The sequence below is a fragment of the Saccoglossus kowalevskii genome, chromosome 9 (genome assembly GCF_978046115.1).
Source record: "Saccoglossus kowalevskii chromosome 9, keSacKowa6.1, whole genome shotgun sequence".
Taxonomy (NCBI): domain Eukaryota; kingdom Metazoa; phylum Hemichordata; class Enteropneusta; family Harrimaniidae; genus Saccoglossus; species Saccoglossus kowalevskii.
In genome coordinates, this window is record NC_140649.1 from 28,646,460 (window position 1) to 28,664,581 (window position 18,122).

Below are 18,122 nucleotides of genomic sequence, written 5' to 3' on the forward strand. Positions count from 1 at the left end.
ATAAATTATGGTAATCATAATGACATCATGAATGTGTGACTGACAAATTATGGAAATCATAATGACATCATCCATGTGTGACTGACATAAATTATGGAAATCATAATGACATCATCAATGTGTGTATGACATAAATTATGGAAATCATAATGACATCATCCATGTGTGACTGACATAAATTATGGAAATCATAATGACATCATCAATGTGTGTATGACATAAATTATGGTAATCATAATGACATCATGAATGTGTGACTGACATAAATTATGAAAATCATAATGACATCATCAATGTGTGTATGACATAAATTATGGAAATCATGACATCATCCATGTGTGACTGACATAAATTATGGAAATCATAATGACATCATCAATGTGTGTATGACATAAATTATGGAAATAATAATGACATCATCCATGTGTGACTGACATAAATTATGGAAATCATAATGACATCATCAATGTGTGTATGACATAAATTATGGAAATCATAATGACATCATCCATGTGTGACTGACATAAATTATGGAAATCATAATGACATCATCAATGTGTGTATGACATAAATTATGGAAATCATAATGACATCATCCATGTGTGACTGACATAAATTATGGAAATCATAATGACATCATCAATGTGTGTATGACATAAATTATGGAAATCATAATGACATCATGAATGGTGAATGACATAAATTATGGAAATCATAATGACATCATCAATGTGTGACTGACATAAATTATGGAAATCATAATGACATCATCAATGTGTGACTGACATAAATTATGGAAATCATAATGACATCATCAATGTGTGTATGACATAAATTATGGTAATCATAATGACATCATGAATGTGTGACTGACAAATTATGGAAATCATAATGACATCATCCATGTGTGACTGACATAAATTATGGAAATCATAATGACATCATCAATGTGTGTATGACATAAATTCTGGAAATCATAATGACATCATGAATGTGTGAATGCCATCAAATTATGGAAATCATAATGACATCATGAATGTGTGTATGACATAAATTATGGAAATCATAATGACATCATCAATGTGTGTATGACATAAATTATGGAAATCATAATGACATCATGAATGGTGAATGACATAAATTATGGAAATCATAATGACATCATCAATGTGTGACTGACATAAATTATGGAAATCATAATGACATCATCAATGTGTGACTGACATAAATTATGGAAATCATAATGACATCATCAATGTGTGTATGACATAAATTATGGTAATCATAATGACATCATGAATGTGTGACTGACAAATTATGGAAATCATAATGACATCATCCATGTGTGACTGACATAAATTATGGAAATCATAATGACATCATCAATGTGTGTATGACATAAATTATGGAAATCATAATGACATCATCCATGTGTGACTGACATAAATTATGGAAATCATAATGACATCATCAATGTGTGTATGACATAAATTATGGTAATCATAATGACATCATGAATGTGTGACTGACATAAATTATGAAAATCATAATGACATCATCAATGTGTGTATGACATAAATTATGGAAATCATAATGACATCATGAATGTGTGACTGACATAAATTATGGAAATCATAATGACATCATCAATGTGTGTATGACATAAATTATGGAAATAATAATGACATCATTAATGTGTGACTGACATAAATTATGGAAATCATAATGACATCATCAATGTGTGTATGACATAAATTATGGAAATCATAATGACATCATCCATGTGTGACTGACATAAATTATGGAAATCATAATGACATCATCAATGTGTATATGACATAAATTATGGAAATCATAATGACATCATCCATGTGTGACTGACATAAATTATGGAAATCATAATGACATCATCAATGTGTGACTGACATAAATTATGGAAATCATAATGACATCATGAATGGTGAATGACATAAATTATGGAAATCATAATGACATCATCCATGTGTGACTGACATAAATTATGGAAATCATAATGACATCATCAATGTGTGTATGACATAAATTATGGAAATCATAATGACATCATCAATGTGTGTATGACATAAATTATGGAAATCATAATGACATCATGAATGGTGAATGACATAAATTATGGAAATCATAATGACATCATCCATGTGTGACTGACATAAATTATGGAAATCATAATGACATCATCAATGTGTGTATGACATAAATTATGGAAATCATAATGACATCATCCATGTGTGACTGACATAAATTATGGAAATCATAATGACATCATCAATGTGTGACTGACATAAATTATGGAAATCATAATGACATCATGAATGGTGAATGACATAAATTATGGAAATCATAATGACATCATCCATGTGTGACTGACATAAATTATGGAAATCATAATGACATCATCAATGTGTGTATGACATAAATTATGGTAATCATAATGACATCATGAATGTGTGACTGACATAAATTATGAAAATCATAATGACATCATAAATGGTGAATGACAAATTATGGAAATCATGACATCATCAATGTGTGTATGACATAAATTATGGAAATCATAATGACATCATCCATGTGTGACTGACATAAATTATGAAAATCATGACATCATGAATGTGTGAATGCCATCAAATTATGGAAATCATAATGACATCATCAATGTGTGTATGACATAAATTATGGAAATCATAATGACATCATGAATGTGTGTATGCCATCAAATTATGGAAATCATAATGACATCATCCATGTGTGACTGACTAAATTATGAAAATCATAATGACATCATCAATGTGTGTATGACATAAATTATGGAAATCATAATGACATCATGAATGTGTGTATGACATAAATTATGGAAATCATAATGACATCATCAATGTGTGTATGACAAATTATGGAAATAATACTGGCATCATAAATTATGGAAGTCATAATGACATCATGAATGTGTGTATGACATAAATTATGGAAATCATAATGACATCATCAATGTGTGTATGACAAATTATGGAAATAATAATGGCATCATAAATTATGGAAGTCATAATGACATCAGGAATGTGTGTATGACATAAATTATGGAAATCATAATAACATCATAAATGGTGAATGACAAATTATGCAAATTATAGTGACATCATAAATGTGTGTTTGACATCATAAATTATGGAAATCATAATGGCATCATAAATTATGGAAATCATAATGACATCATGAATGTGTGACTGACATAAATTATGGAAATCATAATGACATCATGAATTGTGTGAATGCCATCAAATTATGGAAATCATAATGACATCATCAATGTGTGTATGACAAATTATGGAAATAATAATGACATGAATGTGTGAATGCCATCAAATTATTGAAATCATAATGACATCATCAATGTGTGTGACAAATTATGGAAATAATAATGGCATCATAAATTATGGAAGTCATAATGACATGAATGTGTGTATGACATAAATTATGGAAATCATAATAACCTCATAAATGGTGAATGACAAATTATGGAAATTATAATGACATCATAAATGTGTGTATGACATCATAAATTATGGAAATCATAATGACATCATAAATGTGTGTATGACATCATAAATTATGGAAATCATAATGACATCATGAATGTGTGTATGCCATCAAATTATGGAAATCATGACATCATCCATGTGTGACTGACATAAATTATGAAAATCATAATGACATCATGAATGTGTGAATGCCATCAAATTATGGAAATCATAATGACATCATCAATGTGTGTATGACATAAATTATGGAAATCACAAGTTTGAACGAAATCCATTCATAAATGCCAGAAATGCTTGATATTTGATGATTTTTTAGCACAAAAATGGCCACTATTTGGCCATTTTGACTAGGATCGCCAAACCAATATATCTGTCTATCTATGACATGATGTATAATGAATATTTAAAATTTGAATATAATCAGTCAAAACAAGTCGGAGATATGGGTCTAGAAGCCCATTCATTAAAACAAAATGGCCGCCAGACAGCCATTTTGAATCCGATCTGAAAAATAAATGATGTGCATCAGGAACCTGTAATGTCTAATGTATGTACCAAGTTTGAACAAAATCCATCCATAAATGCCAGAAATGCTTGATATTTGATGATTTTTAGCACAAAAATGGCCACCATTTGGCCATTTTGACTAGGATCGCCAAACCAATATATTTGTCTATCTATGACATGATGTATAATGAATATTTAAAATTTGAACATAATCAGTGAAAGCAAGTCTGAGATATGGCACGAGAACCACATTCATTAATACAAAATGGCCGCCAGTCGGCCATTTTGAATTTTATCTGAAAAACAAAATTATTTGCATCAAGGTCCCATAATGTCTAATGTATATACCAAGTTTGAACAAAATCCATCTGTAAATAGCCGAGAAATGCTTGATTTTTAGGATTTTTTAGCACAAAAATGGCCGCCATTCGGCCATCTTGAATCAGATCGTAAAACAAAATGATGTGCATCAAGGTCCTATAATGTCTAATGTATATACCAAGTTTGAAAAAAATCCATCTGTAAACAGCCGAGAAATGCTTGATTTTGATGATTTTTAGCACAAAAATGGCCGCCATTCGGCTATCTTGAATCAGATCGTGAAACAAATTGACGTGCATATGTATAATATCATGTATGATGTATGTGTGAAGTTTGATTGTGATTGGTCCAGGCATTTCTAAGATACAGGTCCGGACGCACGCACGCACGCACGGACACACGGAGGTCAAAACATAAGTCCCCGTTTTCGGAATGCGTCCGAAAGGGGACTAATAATGACATCATCAATGTGTGTATGACATAAATTATGGAAATCATAATGACATCATCCTTGTGTGACTGACATAAATTATGGAAATCATAATGACATCATCAATGTGTGCATGACATAAATTATGGAAATCATAATGACATCATGAATGTGTGTATGACATCAAATTATGGAAATCATAATGACATCATCCATGTGTGACTGACATAAATTATGGAAATCATAATGACATCATGAATGTGTGTATGTCATAAATTATGGAAATCATGACATCCATGTGTGACTGACATAAATTATGGAAATCATAATGACATCATGAATGTGTGAATGCCATCAAATTATGGAAATCATAATGACATCATCAATGTGTGTATGACAAATTATGGAAATAATAATGGCATCATAAATTATGGAAGTCATAATGACATCATGAATGTGTGTATGACATCTATTATGGAAATCATAATAACATCATAAATGGTGAATGACAAATTATGGAAATTACAAGTCATTGTCAATGACACGTCCCCGTTCCGTTCATATTTGAGTGACATATACATTCAAAGCAGATCATGACCGAAATGCACCTGCATATGTACAACACATTGTGCTAAATCTGAACAAAATCCATCCATGCATGACTGAGATCCGGTTCTGGAATTGTGAAAATATGTGATTTTGATGCATTTTCGGCCTTAAAATGGCCATCATTCCGCTATTGTTAAGCAGATCATGAAACAAATGCACATATCTATTTGTGACATGATGTACCATGTGTGTGTGAAGTTTGAACTTGATCAATCCAGACATGTCTTGGATACGGATCCAGAACTGAATTCTTTAACAAAATGGCCGCCAGTCGGCCATTTCGAATTTGATCCGAAAAAAAAAAAAGACGTGCATCAAGGTCCTATTATGTTTAATGTATGTACCAAATTTGAACAAAATCCATCCATGCATAACTGAGATACGGGTCCGGAATGGTGAAAATGTGCGATTTCAATGCATTTTCGGCCTTAAAGCGGCCCCCATTTGGCTATCGTTAATGAGATCATGAAACAAATGCACATACATATTTGTGACATGATGTACCTTGTGTGTGTGAAGTTTGAACTTGATCAATCCAGACATGTCTCGGATACGGATCCAGAACTGAATTCTTTAAAACAAAATGGCCGCCAGTCGGCTATTTCGAACTTGATCCGAAAAAAAAATGACGTGCATCAAGGTCCTATTATGTTTAATGTATGTACCAAATTTGAATGAAATCCGTCCATGCATAACTGAGATCCGGGTCCGGAATGGTGAAAATGTGCGATTTCAATGCATTTTCGGCCTTAAAGCGACCGCCATTTGGCTATCGTTAATGAGATCATGAAACAAATGCACATACATATTTGTGACATGATGTACCTTGTGTGTGTGAAGTTTGAACTCGATCAATCCAAGCATGTCTCAGATACGAATCCAGAACTGAATTCTTTAAAACAAAATGGCCGCCAGTCGGCCATTTCGAACCCGATCCAAAAAAAAAATGACGTGCATCAAGGTCCTATTATGTTTAATGTATGTACCAAATTTGAACAAAATCCGTCCATGCATAACTGAGATCCGGGTCCGGAATGGTGAAAATGTGGATTTTGATGCATTTTCGGCCTTAAAATGGCCGCTATTCGGCTATCGTTAATGAGATCATGAAACAAATGCACATACATATTTGTGACATGATGTACCTTGTGTGTGTGAAGTTTGAACTCGATCAATCCAAGCATGTCTCAGATACGGATCCAGAACTGAATTCTTTAAAACAAAATGGCCGCCAGTCGGCCATTTCGAACCCGATCCAAAAAAAAAATGATGTGCATCAAGGTCCTATTACGTTTAATGTATGTACCAAATTTGAACAAAATCCGTCCATGCATAACTGAGATCCGGGTCCGGAATGGTGAAAATGTGCGATTTTGATGCATTTTCGGCCTTAAAATGGCCGCTATTCGGCTATCGTTAATGAGATCATGAAACAAATGCACATACATATTTGTGACATGATGTACCTTGTGTGTGTGAAGTTTGAACTTGATCAATCCAGACATGTCTCGGATACGGATCCAGAACTGAATTCTTTAAAACAAAATGGCCGCCAGTCGGCTATTTCGAACTTGATCCGAAAAAAAAATGACGTGCATCAAGGTCCTATTATGTTTAATGTATGTACCAAATTTGAATGAAATCCGTCCATGCATAACTGAGATCCGGGTCCGGAATGGTGAAAATGTGCGATTTCAATGCATTTTCGGCCTTAAAGCGACCGCCATTTGGCTATCGTTAATGAGATCATGAAACAAATGCACATACATATTTGTGACATGATGTACCTTGTGTGTGTGAAGTTTGAACTTGATCAATCCAAGCATGTCTCAGATACGGATCCAGAACTGAATTCTTTAAAACAAAATGGCCGCCAGTCGGCCATTTCGAACCCAATCCCAAAAAAAAAAATGACGTGCATCAAGGTCCTATTATGTTTAATGTATGTACCAAATTTGAACAAAATCCGTCCATGCATAACTGAGATCCGGGTCCGGAATGGTGAAAATGTGCGATTTTGATGCATTTTCGGCCTTAAAATGGCCGCTATTCGGCTATCGTTAATGAGATCATGAAACAAATGCACATACATATTTGTGACATGATGTACCTTGTGTGTGTGAAGTTTGAACTTGATCAATCCAGACATGTCTCGGATACGGATCCAGAACTGAATTCTTTAAAACAAAATGGCCGCCAGTCGGCCATTTCGAACCCGATCAAAAAAAAAAAATGACGTGCATCAAGGTCCTATTATGTTTAATGTATGTACCAAATTTGAACAAAATCCGTCCATGCATAACTGAGATCCGGGTCCGGAATGGTGAAAATGTGCGATTTTGATGCATTTTCGGCCTTAAAATGGCCGCTATTCGGCTATCGTTAATCGGATCATGAAAAAAATGCATGTGCATATGTCCCATATAAGGTGTGATGTATGAGTGAAGTTTGAACTTAATCGGTCCATGCATGTTCAAGATACAGGTGATCACGGACGCACGGACGCACGGACGGACGGACGCACACAGGGCAAAACATAAGTCCCCGTTTTCGGACTGCGTCCGAACGGGGACTAATAATGACATCATAAACGTGTGTATGACATCATAAATTATGGAAATCATAATGACATCATAAATGTGTGTATGACATCATAAATTATGGAAATCATAATGACACCATCAACGTGTGAATGACAAATTATGGAAATCATGACATCATGAATGTGTGGATGACATCATAGAATACAGGGCAGACATAAATGTGTGAAATCCTACCAATCCTGTAGATCAGTCACAGACTGATTTCTCCATCCCATTTCATTCATGAATTCATACATGACATAGTTTTGATTGATGCCTTCTGGTGTTATCCCCGTGCCAACCATTGTACTGTTTGTGAAGGTATGACCCTCAGAAGGACCCTGAAATAAGTACATGTAAACACGAAATGTGTTAGCAAAGAATGTAAGATTAGTTGGAAGACCAAGAAATTATCCTAGATAATATGTTTATAAAGTACCTCCACCAATCATCATACAAACATCGACAAGATGAAGATTGTCGTACAAATTAAATTTTTCATAATACAACTTGAAAAAGGAAGTAATCATCTTTCAATGACCATTTTAAATTTGGGCTTCACTAGGGTGTTGAAGCTCTTATTGAAATGCATGTAACATGCTAAAACTGAATTCAGAGATATCGACAAAGCAAACTCTGAATGCCTATTATCTCAACAGAATGGCAGCCAAACTTTACAATGTCAGAGTATGAATTATATACCTTAGAAAACAGTTTTCTAAGGTCTATGCATGAATTGACTATTGCTGCATGGCACAAAACGAAACATTGATAATTTGAAAAAACGAAATGACAACACACAACATTTGTCCCGAGTATTTTTCACATCTATATGCAAATCACACAATCATGTGTGTCATTTTTTTTTTTTTTCAATTCAACCATTGTCTATTTCGAACACAGTGAAAAAGTATTAAGTTATTTTTACCTCAGAAGTAATTTGCATTTTACACATATATTTAGGTAGGGCACCAACAGGATCAACATGTAAAATTTTGACAAACACAGTCTTAAATTTATTTAGTCTAATCAGGTTAAAAAACAAGTATCCCAGATTCCATTGATTAGTGGTTGAATAAAACGATTGAAGCATCTTGAAAAACGTTTACATTTACACTACAGTAGAAACATACCTGATTGACTGAATCTATCGCACCATACATTCCCAGGTTACCACCAAAGTTATGTAGCATACACCATATGAAGGGCTGACCATAGAACGATTGTGATTTCTTATAAATAGGAGTTACTTCAGCAAACAAGTCGAGTACCAACATTTTACCCTGAGTCCAAAACATAATATGATGGTATAGTGGTAAGAATGGTATATGGGTAGGTAATAATGATATATGGGCAAGTAATAATGGTATATGGGTAAGTAATAATGGTATATGGGTAAGTAATAATGGTATACAGTTATGTAATAATGGGATACAGTTAGATAATAATGGTATACAGTTTGGTAATAATGGTATACAGTTAAGTAATAATGGAATACAGTTAGGTAATAATGGTATACAGTTAGGTAATAATGGTATACAGTTAGGTATTAATGGTATACATTTAGGTAATAATGGTATACATTTAGGTAATAATGGTATACGGTTAGGTAATAATGGTATACAGTTAGGAAATAATGGTATACAGTTCGGTATTATTGGTATACAGTTAGGTAATAATGGTATACAGTTAGGTAATAATGGTATACAGTTTGGTAATAATGGTATACAGTTTGGTAATAATGGTATACAGTTAGGTAAGAATAGTATACAGTTAAGTAAAAATAGTATACAGTTAGGTAATAATGGTATACAGTTTGGTAATAATGGTATACAGTTAGGTAATAATGGTATACAGTTAGGTAATAATGGTATACAGTTAGGTATTAATGGTATACATTTAGGTAATAATGGTATACATTTAGGTAATAATGGTATACGGTTAGGTAATAATGGTATACAGTTAGGAAATAATGGTATACAGTTCGGTAATAATGGTATACAGTTAGGTAATAATGGTATACGGTTAGGTAATAATGGTATACAGTTAGGTAATAATGGTATACAGTTAGGTAATAATGGTATACAGTTAGGTAATAATGGTATACAGTTTGGTAATAATGGTATACAGTTAGGTAAGAATAGTATACAGTTAAGTAAAAATAGTATACAGTTAGGTATTATTGGTATACAGTTAGGTAATAATGGTATACAGTTAGGTAATAATGATATACAATTAGGTAATAATGGTATACAGTTTGGTAATAATGGTATACAGTTAGGTAATAATGGTATACAGTTAGGTAATAATGGTATACAGTTAGGTAATAATGGTATACAGTTTGGTAATAATGGTATACAGTTAGGTAAGAATAGTATACAGTTAAGTAAAAATAGTATACAGTTCGGTATTATTGGTATACAGTTAGGTAATAATGGTATACAGTTAGGTAATAATGATATACAATTAGGTAATAATGGTATACAGTTTGGTAATAATGGTATACAGTTTGGTAATAATGGTATACAGTTAGGTAATAATGGTATACAGTTAGGTAATAATGGTATATGGTTAGATAATAATGGTATATGGTTCGGTAATAATGTTATACGGTTAGGTAATAATGGTATACGATTAGGGTAATAATGATATATGACTTTTTCATGAAAAATAAAGAAAAACTTTATAACTATTAGATGGTAGATGTATTAAGTAAGATACATTACCAGTGGTACTCCATGTAGATATGCCTTTATCTGATCTGGTCCCCAGAAACTATTTTGAAACAACCATCCTTGCATTAGCCATATGGCATCGGTGTCAGCAGCGGTTAAACTATTATACACAGCCATACTGGCTTGTGATAAGTAGCTACTTTCTCTGCAAACAATAAATGAATCACAATAGAATAATTCATACTTTGATATTATGGATTAAATATCAGAAAATTTGCTTAACTTTTCAATTTCAAAGTAAATTACACTCTAAATGGCAAAACGGGTACCACACACACACACACACACACACACACACACACAGACAGACAGACAGACAGACAGACAGCCTAACTGCAAAGACTTCCATTATGTGCACAAGAGAGTCAAAAACTGTGACATATCAATTCCATTTTGAGGTCCCGGATATACTTATCAATTGAAATAAGTAAAACAGTTGTCTGGTGCAATTATTATTTTGAATAGTTACTTAGGACAACAATCACCAAATATTATCTACTCAGTACAGATATCATTGTATAATACACAACTTGTATTCTGTTCAATACACATAGTAAACCATAACAAAGATACTATTCTGCTCAGTGTGCATATACCATAAGTACTCCAATTTTCCAAACATCTCAAGACCAAGGACAAATCTTTTCTTAAGCCTTATCCTAAGAGTTTCTATGAAAATATTGATTAAGTACCATGACATTGCAGAAAACTTTGTCACAAACAAGAAAAAAGTCATAATTTCTCTAACAAAATTTGTTTTCCGTAGTTTCTGCCATACTTTGGACCAAATGGTTATAATTCCATTCACTGCTTCAAATTCAGGTCATGATCAACAGTGTTGAAAAAAATTACTGGTATGACGAGTATATTTCTTAAAGAGTTAAAAACAATACAAAAGCACACTTACTTGGAAGGTGGGTTCATTTCATTGAAGGTGTCAGTATTGTAGATATGATCGGTTCCAAAGATACTAATATACTGAAACAATAAAATCATAATTAGTTCATTTATTCAAATTATCCACATTATCCAAAATCATTATTATTTATCTTTCTTATTAGGTACATCATCCTTATTATCATGTGAACACCTTGCAAGCGCTGTTGCTGATTTTGTTCATTTGTGATGTCCCACTGAATTTACAGTTTTACTAGCGTATTTAGTAAGTTATATTCTGCTGGTTACTTTCCGAGTGATAGGGTATTGGGGTTCATTGTACCGCTACATAAAGAAAGGTGACATTGACAACTTTAATAACTATAGGGGAATTACATTATTATCACTGCTGGGTAAAGTATTTGATTCTATTATATATACCAGATTGAACAAATGGGTTGAAAATTTGCCCTTTAAACGAAAATCAAGCTGGATTTTTGCAAGTCGTATAGCATGCTGGATAATATGTTTATATTAGACACCATCATAAATAGATATTTCACTCTTTAGAGCAGACTTTATTGTGTTTTTTGATTTTGAAAAAGCATTCGACCTTATTAATGATTATATGTTAACTTTTATATCGCTAAAAAACGGTCTTCATGGTCACTTTTTCAAAATTGTTCAGTCTATGCATAGCAACATAAAGTCTCATGAAACAATTAAATGTCTATGTGGGGGTTCAACAAGGTTCTATCTTGTCAAATATTTTATTTGTAAACAACCTAGGTGACTATTTGGAGCACCAATTTTCAAGTGTATATGTTGATCTAATTAAATTGTTTAATCAAACAAACTTGGTTTACAGATCTCAACAAATATCCTAAAACTTGATAAATACAAGATCAATTTTTCAATTTTAGGTGTGAAAAATATTTGCATTTAATTAAAGATAACAAGTTACGTTCTGCGCTATGCCAGCTTAGAACATTATCCCACAACCTTCAGGCTGAATCTGATCATAAATTAAACATACCGAGGAAAATGAGAATCTGTAAATTATGTTATTTAGTGTTGGTTGAGAATGAATACCATTTTTGCCTTGTATGTCCACATTATGTAAATCTTTACCTCTATTTCATCATTCAAATCAGACTTATGAAAACTGTCTTCATTGAACGCTGTTTGACAAATTAACTGTACTTCAAATTTCGAAATTTGTATTCTAAACACTTCTAAACATTTGGAAAATCTACTTAACCAATTGTGACTTGTAGATTCAATGATTATTTAAAGGACTCCCTCTATATGTATTTGCCTATTTTTGATTTGAGGCCATTGTACTGAATAAATTTATATCATATCCTCACAAAAAATACTACTAGCTCAGTCAAGAATATAAAAAAAAGTTGAAATTAATCAGAAAATACAATACCTGTTTGATGAAAGCTTTTCCAACCTGGACAAATAAAGGATCAAGCGGACTAAGAAGATATGAACTGGAAAATACAAGGGATCAATTGTAACAAATATGACTGAATATGGTTCTTCTCACAGTGCAAGGACACAAATACCTATATAAACCTCTCAGGTTATATACCGAAGGTTACTATACATCAATGGTTGCAGCTGAACTTGAATTGTTTGCATCGTATCACTGGACCATACGAGTAATAAGTGATACCAGAGGTACATTACTTGGGGTTTGCAACTATGGTGACATGATACCAAGATCCCGTTTATTCTCACTCTCGCATAAGCATTCCAACTCAGAAAAATGCGAATGCGCATGCCCGAGGTAACTAGGATACTGGAATGTCCAGGTGGACCAAAATAGCTGCTCATGATATGATGGATTACGATAACTTTATTTTCTGTACATTTTCGATGTATTAATTTTTTTCACTATGAATGTGGTAATACATGTTTTATTGATTATTACAAACCGCCTATTTTATGTTTGAAGGTCGTAGCATCAGTCTCGCTATCTACGAGATGAGACTTGAATGGGATCTTGACATGATGTCACCATACAGTACTATGCGCATTGCAAACCCCAAGTAATGTACCTCTGGTGATACCCTGCATGTTATTATTCTAACTATGTATCAAATTTGCCAAAAAAGTGAACAAATACAACAACCTACTGAATTACTAGTCACTATGGCAACCAGGGTTCACAATGTTAATCTTTTTATACATTGAATTAAACTGAACTTACCAGCAGTAAGTGTCGTTGAAGTGACCCCACGCACCGAGTCGTGTCACTTTGGCATCCGGATAAATTCTACAATGAATCCAGATATGTATGATGAAATGAAACAGATCTTCAGCTGACAGTAAACGACAAATATATTTTCACTGAAAAAGCACAACCGAGGACAGAACAGGTGTGACTGTTTTTTGTACATGTTGACTGTACATGCCAGCACGGTAAAGTGAAATAAAATCAGAAATTAATAATTATAAAGTTGTTGTACTATCCCATGATGCATCAGGAAACTAAAAGAATTGCTTTGTGTGCATTTGACAACAACAAAAATTCACATTATCCACATTGCATTACCTGGTGAATGCCTTTGGAACAAATCCGGCAAATGCAGGAAGTACGGGTATAATGCCCAACTCTCGCATTCTTTTTAATATCAAGTGTTGCAATGCTACTTGGTTGGTATGCCAGGACTGAGGGGACGGACCGCCCCAGCCTCGTAAATTTCCCATTCGACCCCTGTGAGTGAAAACAGACGACATGCAGGAAAAAAAACATGATTTCAATTGAATTGAATTTGATAGAGAATTTGATCACAGGCGTCCCATGATTACTTGTAATATGGAAATCATAATAGTTTTCTGTTCTCAAGTATGATTCTGAAATTTTCATAAAATTGTAACTAAAAAAAAATTATTTTTGCATCAATTTGGTTCAAACAAATATGGGTAACTGAACTAGTTTCGATGGTAATGATATTTGTATTTCATTTTCATAGCATTAAAGCTTATGACGATCATTTTCAATATGAATCTTTTTCAAATTGTAAAATTGGGAACATTGATTTGATAATAGTCGTCAACACCAGTTTAATTGTTTTAACTATTTCTAATAGATTGAAGAAGAATGTAAAAATACCAAGTTTTATTCAAAACTGTGAAATCAAAATTCGTTGAATCATAATGTATGCAATAATTACGTACCAAGCAAGGAATGCTGGTCCAGCAAAGAAATGATCCAACTCATCCAGCGTTATCCCCATCTGTGTGTAAACCATTTGCCATACAGCTTCCTGTGCATTGAACGCTAACGGTAGATTTATACCGTTCATCGCCATCCAGTCAATTTCACGTTCCCATCTTTTCCAGTCCCACCAAACAAAAGAGTAGCTGACTGTACAGACATTTTGATAGTAACGAAACCTGCAAATGATGAATAAATTACACATAAAGCACACACGTGATCAGGTTAAAAACAGAAGTATCATACATATTATTGCTAGAGGGCAGTCTTTACCTTACCTGTTTGGGCTTACAACTCTCACTTTTGATTTGACGATGGGCAAGTCACGTGGTACATTGAGTTGGTCACCTGACCATGAAATATGGCAATGACAGTAGTTCTTAAGGTAGTGCTGGAAAGCTGATGCCGCCGCTACCCCGGTGGTCCCCCTTAAGGTGACCTCATTTATCCCAGTTGTCTCAATCTGAAAAATAATAATAAAGATCAAACAATATTATCGTTATCTTTACGAATTTGAGACCTGTTTATTTTCCTATATTTAGCCCAGGGAATACAAACAATCAGTCATTTTAATGAGGTCAGTGGCATGTCAGCCTTCAGAATGGGCTACGATACTATCGGTATTTTGGTCTAAAATATGAAATCATGAATGCATGTCCTGATACCAATAATTATTTATGATAGAAAAGTTTGAACAAGATGATATTCCCAGAATGGCATATTCATTCGTCAGTTTGTCAACACTATTCATACCTCAAAACTATCCATATTAGCCTGGCCAAGACCTTGATCAACAGTGACCTTGAACTGAGTAGCACGATCTGGGAGCAGTCTTTGGATGAGTCCCCTCACGGCATCAGCTTGTGTGTCATCAGATACAGAGGGACCAAGGTGATTCAATGACTTGAATTCTATTGAAAGTAAAATATAACATTAATTTTTATGTCATTTCTAGAATTGCATCATCACAAATCACAGAGTTTAAATTTTGTTAGTCGCATATATATGTAGCACAAGATCGTAAAAATTAGCTGCCAATGATTGGATCATAACATTTGTACTTCAAACAAAACACACTTAAGATCAAATTGCACTGGGACAAAATGAAGCACACACTGATAAACACTGGATATTGAAATCACATGATGCAAACTTTTATGGAATTCAATCTGTGTGACTATATATGATTGTCAATTGAACTTTTTCTGACCACAGAAGAGAGACTTCACTTTGACCATTAACAACACTGATTAATGCTAATCACCATAGAAACTTTCCAGGAGCCTCCTCAAGGTTGAAAACAACTTTTATCCAAACTGGTCATCAAGTCACTATGAGTAGTACAGTAAAGCATTTATCCAAATTTATTTTTGCTCAGCCAATTAATTAACAGTAGATTAGACTAATTGACCAGTTGGTAAGGTGAGCCTTTGCTTTAACTGTTGTAACACAATTGAGCAAGTTTAAGGGACATGCAATTCAATAGAACATTTTCCGATCACTGCGAAATCCCACGTTCTGCGTGAAATCAAACGTAAAAACAGGACAAACAAAGGTCATAGCGTCGTAGTGGCGACAAACATAGCGTGGGACTTGACAACCGCAAAAGTATTTTGCAGGATACTTCCATGCTTAATAATGTGCTGTACACATTTGATGATGGTCAATTTCAATGAAGTAAGGGTATTCAAACGCAATATTCCCCCTGTCAAACATCGCCATTTCGATGTGAGCTACGAAATAAAGAAATTCAAGTTGAAAATCAAATCGTTCGATTTTTGCAGCAGACATTCGGTGCGCGTCTTTCACACAACTTGCAAGAACTCGCAATTGAACGGAAAATCACCTATTCGAAGTTTTACCACAGGGAGCCCAGGAACTATAATCAACTGTATGCAGTTCGTATGAGTGGGGGGGGGGGGGGTATCGGCTGGTATCTAGTGTAAGAAATAGACAAGGAATGGCTCCAGCCAGCTTATATTTTATAAACTAGATAAAACAGACAAACAGAATGAAAAATTAAATCTTTAAAAATACCAGGTTGAAGAATATTAGTTGCTCTTTCAAATTTCGCCAAAGTCTTTCCTATATTTTACCTATATCTGCAGTATAAATCAAGAAAACTACACAAATTGACTCCGTTTATCAATAAATAACAGTTTGACCGAACGCACGCCACAGTTGGAGGCGTGGCCTGTTCAGAATTTGTCAAGAACCAATAACAAGACTAAGCTAACTGAGAGGCTAACTGAGTCGTAACCTCGGTGTGGTTAGTAACCAGTCATGTAATTGGTTGTTGACACATTCAGAATAGGCCACGCCTTCAACTGTGCTGCGTGTTCCGGACAACCATTAATTATTCGTAAATGGAGTCAATTTTTGTAGTTTTCTTGATTTGTTCTGCAGATATCGGTAAAATATAGGTATGGCTTTTGCAAAATTTGAAAGAGCAACCAATATTCTTCAAGCTGGTATTTTTTTAGATTTAATTTTTCATTCTGTTTGACTGTTTTTTCGAATTTAAAAAATGTGAGCTGGCTGGAGCCTTCATCCCTTGTCTATTTCTTACACTAGGTACTCACTGATCCCCCCCCCCCCACTCATATGGACTGTGTACAGTTGATTATAGTTATTGGGATCCCTGTGATTTTACAGCATGCAAAAACATGCATGCACATTTTAGAAGGGATGATTGATTTCATTTGTATTATCAGTGATTAGTCCTGCACACATAGCCATAGTTGTAAGAAATTTCTATTTTCTTCATTATACGTTACTTCATATACCTCTCATATTTTGTTTATTTTTTTATTATTATAGCTTATTGTTATGAACTGTTATTTCCAAGGATTTAATCAAATGATGATTTCATTTCTACACAAAAATGAAATCATTCTAATTTCTAAATCCTCCTGAAAGATGCCAACACAAGTCTTATTTAACCTTGTTTTTCGTCAAATATTCTCACCCGGGTCTGTTTTAGGGGGCGTGTCATGTTTACAACTCGACTGATACTTTATATAGATATGTACGCCACCACTTACCTTGACAAGAGCAGACAGAAATGCAACAGAGAAGGAATACAGTAATTCGCATCATTTTCACGTAAATCTGTGGCGAGAGACAACTTTTAATGAATGTGAAAAAAACTATTATAAAAGTTCTTGTAGCTGGCAAGTGACGACGACCTCGGTCATGTGACGAATTGTGACACGATCTATTTGAGTACTTCCGGGTTTACGCAGTATCTGC

General features: G+C 33.8%; 1 protein-coding gene across 3 annotated transcripts in view; it reads right to left on the minus strand.

Moving 5' to 3' along the window:
* Positions 1–18,122, minus strand: part of LOC102807630 (alpha-N-acetylglucosaminidase-like) — a 32,356-nt gene that overhangs the window by 14,022 nt on the left and 212 nt on the right. For 2 of the 3 annotated variants that reach the window (XM_085503810.1, XM_085503808.1), the window contains exons 2-12: positions 17,915–18,118; positions 15,624–15,781; positions 15,149–15,333; positions 14,831–15,049; positions 14,205–14,366; positions 13,860–13,925; positions 13,074–13,137; positions 11,670–11,740; positions 10,754–10,907; positions 9,161–9,310; positions 8,223–8,368 (exon numbers count right to left, since the gene is read on the minus strand). In XM_085503810.1, coding sequence (XP_085359936.1) covers positions 8,223–8,368; positions 9,161–9,310; positions 10,754–10,907; positions 11,670–11,740; positions 13,074–13,137; positions 13,860–13,925; positions 14,205–14,366; positions 14,831–15,049; positions 15,149–15,333; positions 15,624–15,781; positions 17,915–17,969 — 1,430 coding nt within the window. In that variant the 5' untranslated portion in view covers positions 17,970–18,118. Of the gene's footprint in view, positions 1–8,222; positions 8,369–9,160; positions 9,311–10,753; positions 10,908–11,669; positions 11,741–13,073; positions 13,138–13,859; positions 13,926–14,204; positions 14,367–14,830; positions 15,050–15,148; positions 15,334–15,623; positions 15,782–17,914; position 18,122 lie in introns of those variants that run through there. The other variant, XM_085503809.1, reaches the window with a different exon arrangement.